The following is a 24,178-nucleotide window of genomic DNA, read 5'->3' as shown; positions in this document are numbered from 1 at the left end:
ATAAAGTTGTCTGTCTGCTGTAAAGTTGCCTTCCACTAGATGGAGACATTTTATTACACAAAGAATATTTCCCTGTTAGGCTTCAGAAAATGTACAGTCGGAAACCTCAAGGTTTTTATGAAAGATTTCTGTCAGATTATCTTGAGCATCATAACTGCTGTTCATGATATTATTGTGATAATTGTAAACATGCTTTGAACTTAACTTAAACTTACAATATACAGTATAAATATTACAGGGCACACCTATGCTTTGGAATCATTTAAAGATTTGAATTGTTTTATTACAAAATGAAAATGTGTTTATTATTAATTGTACTGTGAAGTGTTTTATTGAAAGATATCATGTCCACTCTTGACATTTGTTGTTTTAGCAACAGAGAAGCAAACATTATATTATGTTTGCTTCTCGTTGCAGTTATCCAACCAAGCACAGAAAATAGAAGAGATTCACAGCTATACTAACATATATAACAAATATATAGAATATAAGAAGTATTAGAAAGTTAATTAAATCTAAAGAGGTGAACTGTGCAATCTGTGTATAACCTATATGTTTTGAAATGCGCAACTACATTGGTCCTGAAGGTTATATAGGTTATAAATACACATATATCTACATATAAACCTACACATACATAAAGTGGCTCAGTTTAGAAATGTTTATATTTAGTTATTGAGTGAGTGGTCTCCTACTGACAAAAGCCTTCCAAATGTTTCATATCACTTAGCTTTAATTGCTATAATAGCAGCCGTCCTGCTAACACACAGCTGGATCACACACTTCCACTCTATGTCTTTGATCCATTGACTCGTTACAAAGAAAACCAGCGCAACGACTTTGAACAAAGAAAAATCACAGTCAACGCAGTGAATATTTCAATACATACATGTGCACAGCAAACAAGGAACAGCAACAACAGGTGCTGGAGCATAGAATTGTGACTGTGGATGAAATAACTGAATATTCTAGTATTACTATAGCGGTGACTGGATCTGCTGGTTGTTATAAAGTCTTACAGCAGCAGGAAGGAAGGACCTTCTGTATCTCTCTTTCACACACTTTTTGAAAGAGAGATACAGGTTGCAATTTTTTTTTCAACTGCAACCTGTTCTGTTTCGATCTCAATAATTTTTTTTTGATTGCAACTTACTGTTTTTTGCTCTCAAATCTCTTTTTTGGTTTCAAATCTATTCTAGTTGATTGAATAATAAAGGAACAAAATTCTCTCCATAGATATGGTGTTGTTTGGGTAAATAGTCTGTTTATTGCCGCCAATAACGAAAAAAAATGAACAAAGCTGTTTATGGGGGGGGGGGGGGGGGGGTGAAAGGCAAAACACAATTTTGCCTTTCACATTCACTATTTTTGGCTCTCACATACACAATTGTACCTCTCACATACTCTCTTTTACTTTGCACATACACAATTTCAGTGTATTTGATCTGCGTCGTTGCTAAGGCAGAAGTTGAATTTTCACACTCAAATCTTCTCTTTTTAAAAAAATGTTTTAATTGTATTCGAATAGCAAAGTTTCTTTTGACAGCCCTAATATGTATATATATTGTACAAATCAGATCATTATAGTTAGTCACTTACAGTATAGCTGCAGTAAAGAAAGATTTAATTTCTCTTCACTGAAATAAAAATATCACTGTGAGATGTCGGTGTAAAATGTTAGAAGGGAAAACCTGAATGCTCATGGTGGAAATGTGTCCAACTTTCTAAGCTTTGGTGAACTCATCATTGCTTTTATAGATTTTTGATAATCCACTAAGTCAAGAATAAAAGGTAATCCAGTGAGGATCAGTGCTGCACATTCGTCTGAAGAGGATGCCATTCTGTAGTTTAAAAGGAAAAATGAATGGATGATTGCATTCAATTAAACTGGTCTCTTTAGGAGGATTTTTTTTAACATGAAGACAAATGCTTTTTTTCTTACCATGAGAATTTGTCGTTTTAACAGCCTTATAAAACAAGAAACACAGACCTTTGGAAACAATGACACAGTCACACTCCACAGTATCCACAGCTCAAATTCAGCTGTGAAAAGTGCTACTAACACTCACTTAGTCTCACTTTCCCCTCGTTTTTTGTCTAATTAAAGAAAATCTCCGCACTGACTTGGCACCTTGTTAGTGGTACTTTTAGAAACTAAGCAACACCTCAAGATAATGTGCCTTCTGTTTACACTGGTACATACAATAATAATGTAATATAAGTTATCTTCTGTGGTAGACCTGTAGGAAATGTCCCAAAACAGTTGTCATGATAAATCTTTTCAAATCAGTCATTGATCATTATCATATTAAATGTTAAATGACTAAAAAAGTGTTTTGGTCATGAGTGAAAGTTAAATAAACCTGCAAATTGTGGTTTAAGACAAAAGAAAATATATTTCATCCATCTGAGGGAAGACATTCAAGTGTGTGATAGTCAGACAAATACAAGACTCACAAGCTAGATTTCAAAAACAACAGTTTTTATTGGCCAATTTACAGAAAGTGCTGTAGTGACCATTCCAAAGAAAAACAGACCAAAAAGTCCAGAGGAAAAAAAGAGAAACCTTAAAAAAAAACAAAAAAAAACAAGAATTTTTCCATTTCACTGCCTTCTTCTAAAACAAACATCAGGACAACATTAGGACTTGGGCTGCTGCAAAATCCACCAGTGGGTGTGGGTCGAGGGATGAGTGGGTGCATGGGGAGTGAGGCGGGGGTGGGGGGGGTGTCACAAGACCGGGCGTCACAGTAGATGAAGAAAACTTTTAAACATCATATGAGATCTTAACATGGACACAGAGCTACAGTATACATATACAGTCACTTCCCAAAGGACAGCAGTCAAATGTTAAGAGCAGAAAACCTTTTTGACTTTGGACAACTGTACCATCAACCACTTGTTTTCTGTCTTTAAGGACTCTCTGCAGTCAAACAGTGCACACAGATTGGATGAAGGACGGCCACAACTACATATCAACGCCTGTTCACTTCAAGGTGGAAAGAGAAAAACTAACCTCCCCCCGACTTAGTTTTCTAATTTTGTCAAAAGTGACACTGCCAGAAGCACTCACTTCTCTCTTTCTCTGGTTTAATGCTAAAAGTTGCACCAGGCAACTTCACAAGCCAGTGGCTCCCAAGTGTTTCTAATGAAGTGGGATTTATGTAATGTGACTTCATTCCTTGGAACCACATTTCTTCCATTAATGCCGCATTTCATTCAGAGGCAGTCGTCTGGTAAAGTTTCTTGCAGGTGAGACGCAGTAACACTCTTCCACTGAGTTCTCGGAGTTCAACTTGGTGAAGAAACGAGTGAAGTTGCATTTTAAACTTGAAACTCTAAACTTTTTTCTCCATAGAACCACTCAGTTTAAATTAGTGAAATCCACTTACTTGCAGATTCTGATTTTCAATAGTATATCTTGAAAAGTGTGAAACTAACTGACTCAAACCTGTCTGGACTCAGTTGAAGTTTTCAGTATACACTGATGTTATCAGATTATTAATAGATTATGGACAACAAAAGTACATGCTGGTGCCTGACAGATTTAACTGTCATGCTTTATCTTAACTTAAAGGTGCCATATGTAAGAATGTGGCCAAAAACGGTTAGTACATTCAAATTCAAAATACCAAGGTCTTTTAGGTTTTCGTTTTTTTACGTAACTGGCAACTCGTGGTTGCTCGGCAGCTGAGACTCTACTGACTGCAATGATTGGTAGATGGCGGTAGGTGGCGCCACATGCAAAAACATGATTTCAAAACATAAACATGATTTGCAGTCTGCAAAATATTTTTTTTAATGCAAATATTTTGTCTGTACTGTTGTTGTTGGTGAGTTCAGTTTGTTATATGAACATTATTCCTGAGTCTCTGTGACATATTATGAGGATTTTATGGCCAGTTGCTTTAGATTTATTACATAATGCACCTTTAAAGATCCAGTGTGTAACATTTACTGGCCGAAATTGACTTAATAGTGACCGTGTATGTTAAGTTTCTGTTGCCTTGGATTTTTTCTTTTCTTTCAGGTTTTCCCTCTTTTTTGGGTTGCCACAACCTTTCCATTTATTCGGGCTTGGGACCGGCACCAGGAGCACACGGGATGCGGTCCCCTGGTGGGTGGGGTCAATTTAGAGTGTCCAATCAACAATGAGAAAATTTGGATTGGGTAATATGCTCAGGGGTAACCCAGCCCTGCTTGGCCATAGGCTGCCCTCTTTTGATGCCCAGGAATAAATCATTAATATGTACTTTAAGCGAGGGCCTTGCTTTATAGGGGCGGCCATCTTGTGTCACCATGTTTCTACAGCAGGCCCAAAGAACACACCAGCTACAGAGTTTTGAAGTTTCCTGCAAAGCATAAACCAATAATGACAAAGTGGACGGGTGTCTCCAGCGTTTAGGGAAGATTTAACCTGAAGATTTTGTACGTCATGTATACACCTCATCTGCTAATGAACAACTAGACACATTTGTTGATGACTTTATTTCTGACTGTGAAGGCCGTTTTCCTGACCTGCTTTGTTACAATCGGCAGTCTCACCATTAGATGGCACTAATTCTTACACGGTGGACCTTTATCACATTTCTACATTGCAAATTCAGAGTATGTCAGCTAATGACCAACAAGAAACAAACAAAGTATGCAACATAAATGAGTATGATTATAATTTTGATATATGCAAAAATGTCAAATTTATAATTACTATGATAAATATTAGCAGATAGTTGTTGACGTGTTTACGCGTCATCTCTTTGTGTTCACTGGTTTTTAGCTCTGTTTTGGTCTCAACCAACTCCTGAGAAACAATGCAGAGCTCTTTAGTTGTTAAATGGTTCAGCGACATACATGAGCCATCAATCACAGAGGGCCATCGATCGTGATCATGTCTATCTATTTATTTATTATTTATTTTGCTGCTGCATGATGAACCAAAAAAGATGATTGTAAACACACTAAAGTTGTTGTCGTATTGGGGGAAACGAGATAGTTGGATGACACTGTGGGGTTAGGGTTATGGTGACCTATCACGTTACATTTAGTCATTTTATACCTTCTTAATACACTTTCATCAAAGCTTAAATAATCTTGGCTTATCTGCTTAAACACACTTCATTGACTATGCATTATAGTTAAATATAATTATTTAACCTTTTAAAATAATCTTTCATTTTTAATATTGTTCTTACATTTAATTTATTTATTCTTTATTATATTTGTTATCCCAGAGTCAGACATGTACTCTGGTATCTGTTATTAAAGATGTCATTATAATGTCCTGCTCACAACATAACTGAGTCATTCATCTACTGAATTCAAACATGTATGTTATATGTGGAAAAGTGGAACACATATTGTCATTTTTTAATCTTAAATATAACTCCTAGTTCCTAGTGAAATCCATAATGACATCAGCTCAGGAGCACTGGGTAGACCAAGCAGCAATTGCAATCTAAAATGAACCCCTGAAACTAGCTCCCTAGTGAAACTTCTGGACTTTTCTTTTGTGTGTGTATACATCTGATCTCTTGCTGCATTTGTTTACAAGTAAACTGAAATGCATTTTCTGAAAACCCCATTTTGATAAATAATGTTGGTTAGTTTGTTAATACTCACTACTAACGTTTAGTTAAACTATTCATGCATGAGTAGCACATTTAGGAGCTGTTCTTTGAGAAGGGCAGTGGCATTTGGTCAAATTTGATACTAAACTTCGTCCAAAATATATCTGCCACACTTTGGGTGGGCTGTTTATGGGTCAAGACTTCAGGTTAGAAGTCGGTTTAAGTTAGGTCGTGTAAGGATTGGTGTTAAGCATTTAGTAAGGGGTTAGCTAAAGGGAATGCAATATGTCTGTGAGTGTCCTAACTAAGAATGCTGTACAAGAATGTGTGTGTGTGTGTGTTTTCTTGTTTTTGTTACCTCTTTGAAATCTTTTCTGGCATATACACTGACATTCTCAGGACCAGTAGTCCCCATGGAGACCAAAACCTGTTCCTTATGAGCAGAGCCAGCCCAAGGCATAAGCAAATTTAACACCACTGTCACCACAAGGGGGCCCCCTAGACCATTTCATTATTTATTTGTTTGTGTGTGATAATTACTACGGAGCCCCTGAAGTGACATTTTTTCATTTCTTTTTCACATATTTTTTTGAAAACTCGAAATCTCGGGTTTACAAATAACACACAAACAGATAAACACACTAGTAAAGTTGTAACTAGTATCCTGTCAAACTGTAAACGTCACTGCGACTACTGCTAGCTTGGTTGTAAACTAGCATAAATAAAACAACTAATGATGAATTCAAGAAGAAAATTACTGTCCAAGAGGCATTAGCTCTACTTAAGAGCGTGAATGAGGCTGAGTCTGATGGAGATGCTGCTTTAGGGAGTGAGTGGTCCGTGGAATTGTCTGATGTCAGCAATTTAATTTTTTTTTTAATTTTTTTTTTTTTTCTCATGTCACTTCGGGGGCTCTGTAAATTACAGACATTTGGAAATTCAGACAACACTTCTTAACATATCTTTATCTTGTTACAGTTCCATCTCTTTATTATTTAACTATTATATTAGTTATTATAGTTATTGTATTATATAGTAATACTGTCTTTAGTGCAATTGCACGTACTTTAAAATTACTGATTGCTGTTTTATTAACTCATTCGACTTTCATTGTAGTGTTGTTTTATTTTTACTTTAATATTTAATTGTGAAGTATTTTTTTTTATTGTCAAGGTGACAATAAATGCATTGTCTGTTGTTTTATTTCGTTACTTTTTAGTAGGCTGACACCGTTTTAACCTCTTCGTATTGCGCCACTTTGAACATAAGTAAAAATCAACACAAGAACATTCTTCTAAGATGTATTTATTTTATTTATAATTTAAGGTTAACGCCACTATTAGGGTAAGGACATGCCAGGCAGCTACACAGCTATAGCTGTGCAGAATTCCCCCAGAATCATGTCATTATTATTGGCGTTGACAAAGGGCCCCAAAATGAAAAATTAGCTTAGGGCCCCATGAAGGCTTGGACTGGCCCTGCTAATGCCAGATTTCTCAGCAGCCTATTCTCATGAAAGATTCTTACTGCATGCTACGGAAAGTAATGCACAGTGTTTTCGTATTTGCTTTTGCACGTAATTTTCGCCACAGAGCTATAGTCACGTGACGATATATATATCCCCTAACCCTGTCCTTTTTCCCTAACCCTACCCGTCACCATAACCGTAACAGTCACCGTAACGCAAGGTAGAGACCTGAAAAATCTCCGTAATAAGTGAGAAACGGAAGATAATCCATTCACCGAACGCATGCACACTTGTGGTTAGTAAGGTAATGCTTTGTTTAGGCTGTTCAAATGAATGGAGGCGCAGTGTCCTAAGAAGAATAGTTTTTTCACTGTGAGTGAAAATTGGGAAATTAAAAAGTACAGCTTTCTTTCTTCCTTTTGGTTCCTGTCATGTCTCGACTGCAGCTACGACCGTATCAGTCACTATGGAGGCAGTGGCACATTCATCCAAACAAAGCCAGGTCACTGTCAGCTGGAATGATTTGAACACAGAGATAGAAACACACAGAGAGGAGACTGAAGGGTCAGTTCTGCAGAGGCTGCTGCAGGCTACGGGTTTGGGGTGTGTACATACATAGATGAGGAGGAGAGTTTCTGGGTGGAGAAAGGGAATGGGAGGGAGAGTCACATATTATACTCAGTATTTACAAGAAAGGAGCATATAAAAATGTACAAGGAGACTCCTGTCTTCTCCAAAAACTCAGAACTGTTCAATGTGACCTGTGACCATTGAAAATATGCTATTTCTGTAAAATCACCTGGCTCTGCCACATGGGGCTGGAAAAAAGACTGATAAATAATATGGAGTATACAAACCAAAAAATACTCATGTTTCGCTTCTTTTTGCAACTCGCTTTTCTTAAATAAAGACTATTTTGTATCTTTTTTAATGGGACATCAGAAATCTCACTGGAATCTAAAACATTAAACAGAATGGAGCACGGTGCAGGACTTTGAATGACAAGAGGCATTAAACTGTTTTCAATTAAGACTGTACTGGTGGTGGAGACAGTAATGGGAGAGGAGAAATGCAGTCACCTAAATGTGGTGAGCTGTCCCTTTAAGAAGGATGAGAGTCATTTGATTGATGAGCAGTTGAAGAGTCGCGTCCTTTCTGATCGGCTGTATAAAATGGGGAGGCTTTCTGACAAGGCTATGGATAAATCATTGCAATCTGTGTGTGTGTGTGTGTGTATGTGTAAAGAGAGAAAGAGAGATCTAATTTTTAGATCGTCAACATTTTATAAAGTCATTTTTTGAAAGTTTGTTTCAACCTTCTGATTTAAGGTTTGTGTTTATGATGTTGCTGTTGCAGAATGACTGTGTTTTTATGTTTGTGTGTGCATGTGTGTGTGTGTGTGTGTGTGTGAGAGAGAGACACTGAGTGTGTGTGTGTTTCAATAACATATTGTTTTTTTGTCCCAGTTCAGGCCCTTCCTGCTTGAGCGTTGCATCCTGGGTAACTGGACGTCCACATCATCCTCACTGTCATCCGACTCAGCACTGGTGATGTCATCGTCTTCTTCCTCCTCCTCCTCTTCACTGTCCTCCTCCTCCTCACTGGCCTCCTCCTCTGCAGCCTGGGGCTCCTCAGCGTTCTGTGGTGATAAATATTACATTTCAGGAATTTCAGGAAGTCAGTTACTAATAATTATTTTATCCTTCATGATAATATTATTATAAATGTATATTTGTGACAAAACACATTTCACAATATAAACTGTGTTGACAAATCTACACCTTGTGGGATCATAGACACAATAGTTAAGCAGCAAGTGGTGCAAAATCTGATTTTTGGGTGTTTTTTAGTAATTGTTGGTATGGTGTGTTTGAGTGCTCATTGTTACTATTACACAGCAAAAGTTCAGTGACGGCGGCCTCCAAAACTGAGGGAACAGTTCAAAACAGAACTCGACAGCTGAAAATAAGAAATGTCCATCCCCATTGAGCTATGATGCTAACTTAGTTAGCCAAGTTTAACTTACCTGTCTAGGAAAAGAGTAGCCAAATCTGCATCCGTTTTGAAATTCCTCTCAGCTTTCAACTCCGTTCAAAAGCATGTCCTATATAGACCCTCGCTTTGCTGCAAACTTTATCTTGGCGTTTTGGACATTCATACTGAGGTCTATTAGGATTCCTTTCGTTTCATTTAAGCCGTGGATGCTCGGCAACTGAGACTCTACTGACTGCAATGAGTGGTAGACGGCGGTAGGTGGCACCACATGCCAAAACATAATTTCAAAACATAACCATAAATTTGCGGTCCACAATATATTATTTTAATGCAAATATTTTGTCTGTACTGTTGTTGTTGTTGAGTTCAGTTTGTTATATGAACATTATTTCTGAGCATCTGTGACATATTAGGAGGATTTTATGGCCAGTTGCTTTAGATTCATTACATAATGCACCTTTAACGATATACTGCTCCAAACAACGTCAAACTTGGCACTGCACTTACTCGTGCCCGTAAGACACATGTCAAGTTTGCAATCGATCAGACCATCAGTTTGAGAGATATGCATTTAACAAACAGCCAGATGTTCCTGTAATTTATAGATAGATAGACAGATAGATAGATAGGCACAAAATATCGCTATCACAAAATTCCTGAGGATATTTTGATTCTACAATTTAAAGCTTATATCGCCCAGCTGTCATCAACACCCAGCGCACCCTCTTCACGTCCTATAAGCCTCCTGTATTCTCCTCACATTCCTTTAATCCTCCTACCTCCATTGGGTTGACGGTGATCGTGAGAGCTGAGTCTTTCCAGGTCATATCTGTCTCTCTGGTCATCTCCACCTGCTTGTCATCCTGTTGGTGGTTCAGGTGAATGCGGTAGATGCCCAGCACCACAACTACCACCAGGGCGGCGATACACATCACGATAACCACTGTGGCAGCACTTGGTACAGCTGGACATTAGGGATTTAGAGATGGGAAGATGAGAAAAACAGAAAAAATAAGTCTCTGTGTCACGAGTCACAACCAGGTAGTTTTAAGATGTTGTGATTTTACATTGTGAATTTAAATTGAACTGATTCTCTTTCTCTTTCTCTTGAACCAATTTTCAGGTAATAATGGAAATAAGGCAATAAATGGAGTCTAACTGCAGACCAAGATGTTGATGGGCTTTAAAACAGCAAAACAACTGAAAAGTCCAACGATTGAGTGCTCAGTGTTACTGTTACACAGCAAAAGTTCTGTGACATTTTTATTTGTGTATGGGAGAAAGCAAATACTGATACTGACATAATGTCATACAATAAATAAATGTTGAAAAATTGAACTACATGGTTGCATAACAGTTGGTTGGTTGTCACCAGGATGCAGAGCTAGCGTTCAGTAGGGTGACAGCTGCAGGAAAGAAGCTTCCTCTCAACCTGCTGGTTCAGGTGCAGAGAGACCTGTAACGCCTCCCGGAGGGGAGAGGGGTGAACAGACTGTGGCTGGGGACACTGCAATCATCGCCTGCCTCAGCTTGACGGCGCCTTGTCTCACTCACAGTGCTGCTGTGTGAGCGAGAGTGGCTAAATGTAGAGCGGTGAAAGCCAATGTCTGCTTCTTTTACCGTTATATTTAACAATATCTTTTGCATTACTTATCCAAACAACTTGGCACTGCACTTACTCATGCAATCAATCGGAGCCTCTCTTCGAGAGATATGCGAGTAACACAGAGACAGACATATGTTCCTGGAATTTATAGATAGATATTCACCTAAAACCAAATTATCATGACTGTTTTTGTACTGTCAGTATTATTGGGTTTTCATGAAAGATGCAAAAAAACAACAAAAAAAATGTGTTGTCAGTTTGTCCCAATAACGAAGTAAAATCACTGTCTTCAAACATGGGGTTAAATGGGCTCAGGGGACCAGGCTTGTCTATGTTTCAACAGCTCCAGACAGAATTATACCATTAATGGCTGAATGTGGTGACAGTATTTTGGCAGCTTGTATATGTGTACATTTTTTTTTATCATCTCTTTGTGATCTGTTGATGCTTGGCCTGTTAGTGAATACGGTAATTCCACCACTTTGGTCACATCCCATGTTCCGTCTCTGAGATAATAGTGTTTTTCGCTTGTGGTTTTGACTGGCGATATTACGGTTCTCTGCTCTCTTTGACATCGATTGTCTTTTCTAATAGGATATTGATTTCCTTGAAACATTTCCTCTTTAATGTTTTTGTATGACAGGCTATTTGAACCTTTACATAAGATGGGTCCTTGTTGGTAATGGTGTCTCTTTCGGGTTCAGTTTTAAATGTGACACGCTTAATTTCAGACAATCTTTACTGACTGGAAAATTTGAAACTTTGCCACACATACAGTATGTCCATAGAAAAATCAATAAAAAAATCAATATTTTTTTGGTTGTGGGGACACAAATTGCCTCATTTGGTAAGTTTGTGTCACTTAGCTAAATCACATCACTAAATAACACTTTTAATTGATGATTTTCCCTATGGACTTTGGTGCAGGAGAGTGAGTAGTTTACAAATATCGGTTTTTATGGGAAAATAACTGTTGTGTCGTTTCCGTGTGGATATTTCGAGACTTTACAGACCCCCAACGACTTTTTAAAATGTATTAAAATATCAACTAGCAACAAATCTTTCTGAGAAGCGTACTCTCTGTATCCACAGAAACACGTGGACGGTCCTTAAATGTGGGATTTCCCGATCCTGGGATCACTCGCTTGAGTGCTTAATGATCAAATTTAATTATACAGGATCATGGCCGCTGGTGCCACTGTTTACATGTGGTTATTGACGGTGTTGAGTCGCTGGAGGTCTGTAAAGTCGCTACATATTCACAAACCATTATTTCCCTTTCTTGTGGCACTGATTTGGAGGTCATTTGGTCACATGACCTAAATGAGACCACGGGATTTAAGAGCGATGTGTCTGGCATTGAACAAGCCGTCATCGTGCAGCTATCATTCGGTGGAAAAGTGGCAAACATATTATCTAATCATATATGATATATATCATGAACTTAATCAGGAATAGATTTCATTAGATTGTATCTAGAGTGTATCCAAGTCTCAAGCTTCCACCAGGCACAAGACAGACAAGCACAACCACACTTCAAAAACAAGGACTATCCCTTTAATCACTGAAATCTTCAAATGTTCAGTTTGTTGTTTGTTTTGAATGTACAAGGAAATAGTCTCATGTCGCAACATGTTTCACATAATTGTAATTGCAAATGGAAAAATCTGATATTGCTCACATTATAACCTGGAAAACGATTTTTAAAATTTCGATACTTTTCATATTTTCAAGTAAAACATTGTTTGTTGTAATGTGAAAAGTTTACCATAAAACAGGGGTCAAGGAACTTGAGCAACCTTCCATATGCATTTTAAAATCCCTCTTAGTGTCTGCCTACCAGTATTGGGGTTAGGTGTGGGGGAAAAATCGATTCACATAGGAATTGCGATTCTAATCATCCACAATTCTGAATCGATTCATAAACTTGATATATATATATATATATATATATTTTTTTTTTTTGAAAAACCACACAAAACACCAGTTTGTGTTATTTGTGTACAGTTTTTTTTTGTAACTTCTGGGAGAAAAAGGCAGCTAGCCTAAGCTTTTATTTATGCAAGTTATTTTTTTGTACAGTAATTAAGTTTTTATTTGTTTTGATGAATAAATGTCAACTTTTGTCTTAAGTTTGCCTTTGTGTGATCACATTATCTTACACAAACTATATTGCTTTGATGCCAAAATTTGCCTTAACACACTATGCATTGTATCAGTTTTTGAATCGAGAATCGTATGAATCGAGAATTGATTTTGAATCAAATCGTGACCCAAAGAATCGGAATTGAATCGAATTGTGAGCTACCCAAAGATTCACATCCCTATTTGGGGTAGTTACTCAAAATGGTAAATGGTTACTTGTTACTTCTATAAATTGTAATGAGATTACTTTACTCGTTACTGGATTTGAAAAGTAACTTCACTACTTATTACTTTACTTATCACAGAGCAGCAATATAGGCTGTTCCATTATGCTGACGGCACAATGAATGTGGAAGTGGCCAGTTATCCCAATCAATGCAATGGTGATCAGGTACCTTATCCAGCCCTTGACCATTTGAACTGGGAACCCTCTGGTTACAAGGCCAGTCCATGTAAGTTTTTATATTTGGGCTGATGATATGGGTCCCAATTGGGTTTGTTGGTGGTTATCATGGTGGTCCACCCGTGTTCTGTGTTTGCCCACATGGTCTTCCCAGTGGGGCCCATGTTACTGAAATCATATTGGATCTGAATAATTTGCCCACTTCAAACCCATGCCCAATTAGCACCCACTTAGTACCGAGGTAGCCTGGAAAGGGTATTAAGTGGGCATGGATTCAAAGTGAGCAAGCGCTAGTAGGAAACCACAGACAAATCCATATTGAATCCATATTGTAAGCCCAAATATAGCCCATATGGGGGCTCACATGAACATGCTGGCTGGGAACACTATTGTTAAAATCACAATTTCATCCACCATGCTCAGTCATGGTAGAATCTCAACATGTCTCAACCCAGGCATACAGTTTAACTTAATAGAATCCTGTAAATTAGCCATAATCATGAATTAATCGGTTATCTCTAGCTGTTCCCACAGAGAGTCATGAAATGCATCACATTTGACTATTCACATTATGCTAAAAGTATTTTTTTTTTTTTTACAATAAAGTTGCACATTAAAACATAACTCACTGATATATAATAATCACTGATATATTTTTTTTATTTTTTGCTGGAGTGGCAGCCATGAATTTGGTCTCAAACACAGATGCAAAAATATGCCATTTAGTATCATAACTGAAACATACTCAGGGATTTGATCTAAAATGTTTAGTTCTTCAGCTCTGTTCTCCAGACAATTGGAATAAAAACCACTTCTGTGTGACCAACCTTTCTTTACTAGTCTCTGCTTGTGTGTGTGTGTGTGTGTGTGTGAGTGTGTGCATGTACACTCAGTTGAGTTCCAAAAGAGAGGCTGCAGAAAGCTTCAGGCTCAGGAAGATTAAAGACTGTAGATTTAGTGTGAAAATCGCGAGAACTAGACTAAATCAAATGATCCTCTGAAAAGTCCCCTATGAATCACACTCATTACAACACACGCGCACGCACAAACGCACGCACACACACACACACTCAACATATACATTGTGTTATGATAGAAAAACATTGACATGGGCCACAGACTTCATGACTTAATCTCAATTGTTAATTCTGCTCTGCTGACCTTATTTTTTATTTTTCTCTCCATCTCACGCACACGAACACATGCATGCCGCAACTCTCAGGGCTGTTAACAGCACTAGTCACTGAACTCCCCAGGACTGTAAGTAGGATCCATTAGAGCCTGATGAATTATTAAATCTGGTGTGGTTGAAATGTAAGACAAATGTAAGATCTCTTCTTCTTATCATGGTCTCTTTGCTTCAGAAGGAAGAAATACATTTACTGCATATGGGGTGAGAGCAGCTACACAATTTTGTATTTACCAGTCTTTTGGACCATGTGTTAGCCTGTGTACGTCCTGTTTTTGACGGATCAATCAGATTTTTTTTGTGATGGGTAGGTGATCAACCAAGTGGGTGTTTCCATTCAATATGTTCCCATTGAATTTTGGTAGGAATCTACCCAGTGATGATGTCACAAATAATTATCAAACTTCCCAGAACTCCCCATCTCTTATAATGGGCAAACTGTAAAAAAAAATCTCACATTTTTGAACAAAATGTGGCATGTGTATGCAGAATCTGTCGTTCTATCATCATATTAAGTTATTAAGTAATCCAGATCTGATCCAGATTATAGATTTTAAATGTAACATTCAGTTACAGGTTCAGTTCCATTTAACAACTTCAGATGTGTATATCGCAGCAACATCTAAACAGATCAGAATTAATTTAGTCATGTTTATGTGGCATGTTAACAGCAGAGGTGGAAAGAGAACTGGAATATTTTACTTTTGACTTTAGTACAAGTAAAGGTACTGGTCTAAAAATGTACTCAAGTTTAAAGTAAAAAAGTGTAAACATTACTTACAGGTGATAATGGAAATAAGGCAATAAATGGAGTCTAATGGAGTTACTTTTTTAACAAGGTTCTTTCTTGTGTCATGCAAAAAGGACAAGGAGATACAGATCTTACATTTATTGTTTTAATTAAAGGCAAACCTTTGCAATTAAAGTGTTGAGGTAGCAACACAATATGTGAACACATAATGTATCAGTTAAAATTATTACTTATTATTATATATAGCTATAACTGGGTAAGGTTCTACACAGATCCAAAGAGTCTTCTGGATTCAGTAGCTCAAAATGTACTAATTTCAGGTGTTGGTATGTAAAACACAGGTGACAAAGTGCCTTGATGGAGATCTGTGCTCTCCGAGTGCTCTTGTTGTCATCCCGTCGTGTATTTACTTACTAGGACTTAGTTCTGACTTTCCCATAAGAGAGTGATCTATAGTTTTATTTCCATTAAATGTATACAATGTATTAAAATGTACATAGTGTCAGAGTCAGGAAAGATGGTCAAATGTGTCGAACGTCAGAAACGGTCAGTCAGAAAGTGCAGCTCCAAACCCGTTGTCCTTGCAGGTAATTTTAAAATCTCTTCTTTCTCAATATATATATCAACAACCTCATCAAATCCATCCATTATTTAAAAAAAAAAAAAGAAGAACAAGCTGACAGTACAGATCAGGATGATACACTTAAAAGTGATCTGGAAATCTACATAAAGATATAATGCAGACGAAATAAAGATCTCAATGTGGTTTACAGAACTTGCATTATAGTAAGCATTTTATATCACTGGAATTATATTCCAATAGCTGGTTATCAAATTCTCTCTTAACTGGCATCCAAGTGAGAATTATTAATATTCCAAAAAACATTAACAATCTAGATGATATGAAATTAACAATATTTATTTAAATTTATCAAACAGGAATCATAGCCATCAATCATAGTGTGTTGATGTGTTTCTTACCAGAGCTGTGGCTGGGGTAAAGGCTGTGAATCATGGATGGATGGTGGACCACCTGCATGTACTGAGGAGGGGCCACCAAGTGATTGACGTGTCCCTCGGCCTCTGAGCTGTGCAGCACACTCACCTGTGTGGGGAATACATGAATAGGCAGTGATGATTTCACAAGCTAAAGTGATCAAACCTGAACATTTTCACTCCTGAAGAGCCTGGCTGAGATCTTTCTAGCGGCAAATAATATGCAGCCTCACATTTGAGACTGGAAAATGAGACAGTGAGAAACAGGAAAGGGAATGTATTCATGTCTTTTGGGGAACAGGGTCGACTCAGAACAGGAAGGTGAAGTGTAAGCCGGAATCCATTTGACACCCTTCGAGTTTGAAACTGCATTGAAAGTGAGACGTTTGGTTTCCTCCAAGTAAACACCAGAGGATGTGGGTGAAAAGAGGTCAGTGGATTCTGTAAGAGCACTATATCACAGGTGGGCTGTGTGAAAGAAAGAATGAATGAACAGTTCAACGTAATATTCACTTTGTGAATGTTACATGGAAATCTGCAGTGAAACTTAAAAACAACTGTGGTTGCTTTTACCGTAGGTCAACATTTTCATGGTTGGCAATAAATTAATGAATTAATCTAATTGTATTTTTTTTTAGTTCATTTACATAAATCATTGTTAGTTTAAAAGAAAAAAAAAAGTGCAGTGTGTGAATAAGTGTATTAATGCTCTAAAATAAATCATTATGTTTTTGTGGTCTTAAAATAACCCTTTTATATATACTTTCGACAAAGGCTTGTTTAATGGAGGCTGCTGTCTTGCCCAACAGCAGCCTGAATGGACAAACTAGCCAGAGCATGTATTTTGCTCAAAAGTAAAGGCTAAATATGCAAATGAAGAAGAATGACATAACTTTATGGTATGCGAAGGCCATTGTAGTTCCCTGAAGCCTTTGGGAAGGGGAGGGGTGAGGAAGAGTCCTCCATTTCCTGCAAGTTCTAGTGTCATCATTAGATGTCAGTAATTCTTACACCTTTGTTCTTTAACCAAAAGTTGCCTGATGGAATCAGTTAGTCACTGTTATTTGTTATTTTTGCTTGGAAGTAGACAAACATGACCCATTATCTGCAATAAAATACAGACTAAATTCTTCTTCTGTTTTTATGGATATAAGCCAACTGCATCACTGACCTCCAGGTTTAACTCGTTGCTGGTGTAGCGTCCGTTGAGCTCCGAGCAGGTGAGGCGAAATCTTCTTTCTGTGAGTTGATTGGGCTTCCAGTTATAGTACCACACCTGTCTGATCACCTGTTCATAGTTGGACATGGAGTCCACACCTGTGGAGAGGTCAGAGGTCAGCAGAGGTACAGACGGTTAACAGGGTGAAGAGGAACAATAGGAACAACAGACGCTGCACTGTTAGGCTACACTGACATGACAGAGTAAATGAATATGTCAAACTGTGAGCTGTTACAGAGCACTCACACACCATATCTGATGTTCAGTGTGTGTATATTGGAGATGAACTTAGGGTGCATTCACACAACCAGCTCCTTCTTAATCGAACCCCAGTTTGTTTGCTATTCTTGATGCAGCATCGCCTCAAGCGAGGAGGGGAATGGAGAAAACTATCTAAAAGGTTCAGTTCGTTTCACTAAAGTTTGAGTGAAAATTGAACCGAGTCCCCAGTCGTACTGAATCGCGGATTCAGTACGACTGGGGACTCGGAGACTATTCGGTGTGAAAACCCCCTTTGTGAAAGTGCAGTGTTTTAAAACCCCTTAGTTCTGTGTCCTAAACTCTCCCTAAACAATGAGTTATAGAATTCAGCAAAGGCTGTAGACAGTGGGATGCAGCAGTGCCCTGCTGTTGTCCCCTTACAACGCTTAAAATTCAATGCTTTGTTCATTTTAGGCCATGTTTAATCCCTCAGAGCTAACTACTACTAAAAGACATTGTCAATGTTTTGGATTGATATCGGAAGTTGTAATTGCTAACATTACCTTACAAAGTCCAAGTTTCACCTTAGCTGACCGGAGGGCTTACTGTATATTTTTTCAGTGGAATTTCTAAGTGACATTCTGTACATAAAGTCTCTTGACTGATGCTTGTACTGCCTCAGTTGAGAAGCAGCACACTCACAATGCAGTACTGCAACAATTCACTTGAAGCCTCCAATACATACATGTGAGCATGCTGTTAATGTGACAGTTGTAGAAGTGAGGAACTATCTAAGTGATATTTGGTGTTGTTACCATTGGAACCTACCGTATATGGACATGCCAGAGGTGGAGTTTGTGGCATCGAGGTGTTTTCCAAGCAGAGTGCTTCGCTGCAGTTGGAGAGACTCATGCTCTGGTCTCAACTCCTCCCCCAGGACCAGGATGTCACAATAGTCCAAGTTATGAATGATCTCCTCCAGCAACCCTGGCCGACGTGCTGCACACACACACACACACATACACACATGTGACAGGAACTGTTGTGGGAGAAAACCCTTGGACATGTTGAGGAACCATAATTCAAACAGCACAAGACACAACAAACTGGCTCTTATTCCCAGAATCCAATTACCCATCAGCCCTGTGCACACAGACATGGCCATTAGCTGCTTTAGTTATAAGTCCCATCAGACTCTTTTCATCACAGCAGTGCTGTGTGGTCGCTGGAGCTCTCTGACAGGCTGCTAAGCACTAGCGTCCACCGCTCACTGCCTTCTCCATTGCTTTAAACTCCAAAGGGAGAGAAGTGGCAGTTCAAATTTAACAGCTTAACAGTGGTGAAAGACATACACTGAATGAGGAGTGTCTCTGTTGGATTGGACCAAAGTTTGTTAAAGTGAAGACAACAGGGGCAAAGAACGTTGTTCCAGAAGAGAATAAGTTCTGTTTAATGTTGTATGAAGAACAGAACAGGTGCCAAATGTGATTACTGTTATTTAATTGGCAAAACAAAACAGAGGTTGAAGAATGAACGGATGATACATAATTTGACCTAAACAGAGGCTACGTTTACACTAGCACGGGTATTTTTAAAAACGAAGACTTTCCCCTTCGTTTGTGCCTTTCGTTTACACACAAACGGCGATTTCGCCTCTGAAAACGATTCTTTCTAAAAACTCTGGCAGAAGTGGAGATTTAGGAAAACTCCATTTTCGCGTTTGCATGTGAACGGAGAAAAACGGAGAAAAACAGAGTTTTAGGCAATCTACACTCCAAAAATGTGACCTTTTACATTTGGTTATGATCATTTTTACATGTTTGCATTTGCAAATACAGCTCCTATATTACGTATAGGAGCAGAGACGTCAGACGTCAGAACTTCTTCTGTCGTGAGCCAGACCGCGTCAGCATCGCCGGTGTTGGGTCCGACCTGGGCGGACTGCTGTCTGGTGGGAGAACTTTGAGAATGAGGTTATTGTCCCAGAGGAGTGGCGTGAGAATTTTAGGATGACGCGATCATCGCTGCTGTCACTCTGTGACTTGAATAGTTACGTGCATACACCGAGGGTGAGAGGTCAGTCGTTGTTGTTGTTGTTGTTGTTGATGATTATGAGGATTCTGATTGGCTTGTATGGCTTTCTCTTTCTTCCTACACTGCCACCCACAGGCTTGGTGTAGTTATGATGGCTCTGGACAGCATATTTATGCGGGTTAATATAAACGGAAACTTTTTTGAAAAACGATGATGTGTGCACAAAGTTATTTTGGAAAACGGAGGGAAGAAAATATCCGTTTATAAAAATATCCAGGTAGTGCAAACGTAGCCAGAGTGACCTTAAGTCCTAATAAACTATCTAAATAAACTACTGCTAAGGAAATATTTTAAGTTAGTTCAAAAAGATAAGCACTGGGTGGTGACAAAGTCTCTGTCACCACAGAAGGATAAGAAGGTGCAACCTGGTGATGTAAGAAAAGACCTGATGTGAACCAAAATAAAAAAAAAATGTGAGATTTGAATTGCTGTTTCCAACATTTTTTGAGGTAATACAGTAATGTCTTGCACTAAGTTGTGGAATGTGGTGGCTTCCTCATCAGTCCACATATTCCTCCTTTTTCCTGTCGTTTCCATGAGCATTCCAGTGCAGTGTAATGCAGAGGCTGAAAGGATGGATGGAATTGTTATGCCTTCAAGTAATTTCCTTTTTATGTATTTCCATTCAGGTATTTTAATGCAAATCAAAATGTGCAGACTGATGGAAACACAACTGATGTCTGTCAGTGGGCAGTTGCAAGACAGTGAGTCACCATGACCTTCCACCATGGTAATTACTGTTTTGCTACATGGCCAAATACACTAATTGGTCACAGGATTCATTTATAAACAGGTAAAATGGAGGGTGACAGATCAGCACAATAATCCCAAAATGTGAAAAGAATACCCTCATTCGCTTGCTTTAAATGCACTAGGCTCCCCTTTGATTTATTCTTCAAATTTGCTGAAAGCATGTTTCTTTTTCAATTAGTTGAAGTGATCATTGTATTGACCCAAGAGTTTGTTGTTGCAGTTACTCACTCAGCCTGGCTTGGTGTTCCCACTTGGTCTTAATTGGTGCTTAAACATACTAAAACAGAAGGGAACGTGTCAAAGGTGACACAAGTTAAAACACAGTGCTATTCCAGTCTGGGTGCAGGGATGTCCCGAAACAGTTTTGTGTGTGTGAGTGAAATTCTTAATTCTTGGTCAGTCTTAAGCATCATTAAATATTTATTATTAAAAGACATTGGCAATTGAAAGTCCAAGTATTAGAATAACATTTCATTGTACAGACAAGGCTTCAAGAGAAAGCTATTGTGTTCATTCCTTGACAGTAAAAGCATCAGGCTTTGTAAATGCCTCTCTTGATGTTGCCTCTGTTCTCCATGGCCAAGTATATTCAAATGAATCCCTTCAATGTAAACTCAAGGGCCTTCACTGTTCTTTAAACACTCAATAGCAAAGATTCCCCAACAGTGTAATTATGCAGATGAGCACTGATCTCCAAGCTCCAATATGGGTGACATGAAAAATAAAATCAAGCTGGGCTTCTTAGAAAGGAATTACAAAGAAAAGAAAGGGTGACAAAGTCATCAATTGAAGAAAGACTGCAAGTAAGGGGATGAAAAAAGAATGAAAAGGCTTTAATAATAGAGCATGACCCTGAAAGCAAATAGGGGAAAATGTTGAGCACTAAATATGATGACTTAAAGAAAGAAGTGATGACCTTGACTTTGACTAAAGGCATCAGGACAAGGCTTGAATAGATACTGTAGAGTAAGAGAGCGAGAGGGATGAGGCTGTGCTGAGCAGGCTCATTGAAAACAAATGAATTACAGAGTGAGACAAAGCATGGTCGAGGGCAAGAGAAAGAGATTAGCAGGGTCCAAAAGAATAGTGCTGTATGCTGCCCCAAAAAAGAAATATGCAATTTATGTTGAATCCTTTAAACCTCGACAGAACACAAAATCTGCTCATTATGGATCTTTGCTGTGTTTCTCTCTCTCCCACACACACTTTTTGCTCATCCCTTTTTCGCTTTCTTTCCATTATTGAGTCTTATTCTCAAGCTTTCACCTAATCTCTTTTCACCAGCTGTAGTCTTGATTTCACCAGCAGAAAGAGCTTCACCAACTCCTGAAAGCAATACCACTTTTAACTTGTCTTCTTTTTCGCTGCATTACGCACAATGAAGGCTTAAAACCTCACTCTTGGTCTACTTATCTACTCCTAATTGGCAATGGAGCCAAGTTGATCTGGGCTGAACTGGTCTCCTTCTGCTTTGGTGGTCGGATCAGTGGACAAGACTAGTGTTGCCAGCAAAATATGTCATTCTCATTTGCTGTCGGTCAAGGTGGTGTGACCTGGAGAATCAGGTCTTGTAAAAGTCTGGTAAAGAAACAGTGGAGGCACTATAATAACTACTCTCCTGTATGGACAAGGACAGACCTCAGTGGGAAACATATCACTCTACGTGGAATGAAAACACTGCAGATTACTGTTGCTGTGAAGGGGCTCTTGTCTTCAGCCCACATAACTCAAGTGTTGCATTTAAGTTCATTTTTGAGGTTATTTTGCAAAATACACCACAGTCTATGAGTACTGAGCCAGCCTGAGCGAACCTAGCCGAGTATGTCAGGAATTTGCTTTCAATGAAAGAAACATTATCAGCCCCATGAGGCATTTTTGAGATGTTCAGTTTCGACCAACAGAGGCCGCCAGAGGCTAGTTTCGTGAATGGGGTGAAGTCTGCCATCTCTGAATGCCTTGTTTTCACAATGAAACAGGTGGCTCTGTGAGTGAACACGGTATCAACAATGAAAACCATCTAGAATATTTAGTTGGGTGTCATATTTGAAGTAGTACCTATCTATCACCTGCTTTGTGAGGTGCAAAGTTACCACATGTGCAATGCCACAAATACTGCCCATATTGCCCAATACTACTTTGTATTCAGCCAAAGCCCAAGTGGATTGAAGCCAATTACTTAAAAAAGAAATGCGTTTGACTAATTTAACTGCCCTAAAAGGACCAACAGCAACAAAAAATAGTGGGTCTCATCACCAAAGGCGACGAGACTCACTACAGGAAAAAAGTCGACCATCTGACTATGTGGTGCAGGGAAAACAACCTCCTGCTGTGAGCAACACCAAATTCCTGGGGGTGCACCACAGTGAGGGACCACCAACACTGCAGCACTGGCAAAAAAAGCCCAGCAGCGCCTATACTTCCTGCGCAAACTCAAGTGGGCAAGTGCTGCACCATGCATGCTTACCACATTTTACAGAGGAACAATTGAGAGCATCCTTTCCAGCTGCATCAATGTGTGAGGCAGGAGCTGCACTGACTACAACAGAAGAGCCCTGCAGCACATAGTGAATACAGCAACACTCCCCTCTCTGCATGACATCCGCCTCCCCTGAAAAGCAATCACAATTGTGACTGATGCAAGCTATCCCACACACAACCTGTTCAGTCTCCTGCCACCAGACTTACCAACAGCTTCATCCACCAGGCTGTGTGGCTGCTGAACTCTCTCCCCTCCCCACCCTCAGCCCCAGTCACCAGAGCCACCGAACTTGCAGAAGTCTAAGAATCTGCCTCCCCACTGAAAACAATGGACTCTGACCCAAAAACAATGATTACCTCAGCTGGACTACCTCCGCACTATGCAAACTGCACACATCTGCTACTGTTATTACTGCTGCTATTACTATTATTATTATTATTATTATTATTGACTGTACTTTGCACTATCGACTGTTTTTCGCACTAAGAAAACCCTTACCAACACTTACACATAACAACCTGGGCTGCTGCTACACAGTACACTACTGAAACATTTTTACATTTATATCTCGTTACCCTTAGTACCAATAAGATTATAAGCCTGAAGCTACTTGCACTTCATTTTATTGTTGTTTTTTTCTTTGTTGTCTTGTTGTGCACTTTACTGTTTGTACTGTACTGTCCCGCATTGTCTTGTCTGAATACTTGTCTACACAATTGGACAGAGAGAAACGTAATTTCGTTTCTATTCTCTTGGACACTGACGATACCACAGACACAAATCTGTGCAGAAATGTTCTTCACAGATGACATCACAGCTGTTCTTAAGTTGAAAAGTTTTGTTCCTGTAGCTTCTGCTTCAGTAGTTATTCAATTGGATTTACGACATGGGACACGTTTTATTTAGCCGGTGAAGCCAAGAACCAGCTGGAGACAAATTAACAGAATGGCTCTTTTTTGCATTTGAGTATTTTGTACTTTGTGAAAGGCCAAAACTGTAGAGACAAGTAGTGATTATTGAGTTACAGACATCTTCTGTTCAAATCTTATCCAGACATCACACACAACTATACCTAAAGCAGAGTTCACGCTTCACAATTTTAAGCTCGATAAACAGGTCACTGATGGGTTTTACAAGTCACGGCTAATCGTCCCTAATCAGCATTTGATCAGCAGTCGCTACATCTGAAATATTCAAAGACACAGCTCATGGCCATCATGCCCTCCGGACACATCACGTTTCTGGTTGTACAAAGACACTGTACATTTACAAAGAAACAATAACACAAAATGTGTTTTCAAATAAAAAACAT

At 38.8% G+C, this 24,178-nt stretch overlaps 1 protein-coding gene across 1 annotated transcript in view; it reads right to left on the bottom strand.

Annotated features, from left to right (window-relative positions):
- Positions 1 to 8,473: 8,473 nt before the first annotated feature.
- LOC310925381 (calsyntenin-2-like) overlaps positions 8,474 to 24,178 on the bottom strand; it is a gene marked incomplete at both ends in the record, with an annotated part of 357,564 nt that continues 341,859 nt past the window's right edge. The window contains 5 exons of the mRNA XM_083887328.1: positions 8,474 to 8,674; positions 9,810 to 9,994; positions 16,106 to 16,229; positions 17,292 to 17,437; positions 18,369 to 18,539. Coding sequence (XP_083743454.1) covers positions 8,474 to 8,674; positions 9,810 to 9,994; positions 16,106 to 16,229; positions 17,292 to 17,437; positions 18,369 to 18,539 — 827 coding nt within the window. The remainder of the gene's footprint in view (positions 8,675 to 9,809; positions 9,995 to 16,105; positions 16,230 to 17,291; positions 17,438 to 18,368; positions 18,540 to 24,178) is intronic.

This window comes from Microchirus variegatus (assembly GCF_963457635.1).
Source record: "Microchirus variegatus genome assembly, chromosome: 3".
Lineage (NCBI taxonomy): Eukaryota > Metazoa > Chordata > Actinopteri > Pleuronectiformes > Soleidae > Microchirus > Microchirus variegatus.
Note: the sequence above shows the minus strand (reverse complement) of the source record. Positions and strands in the feature narration are given on the sequence as shown.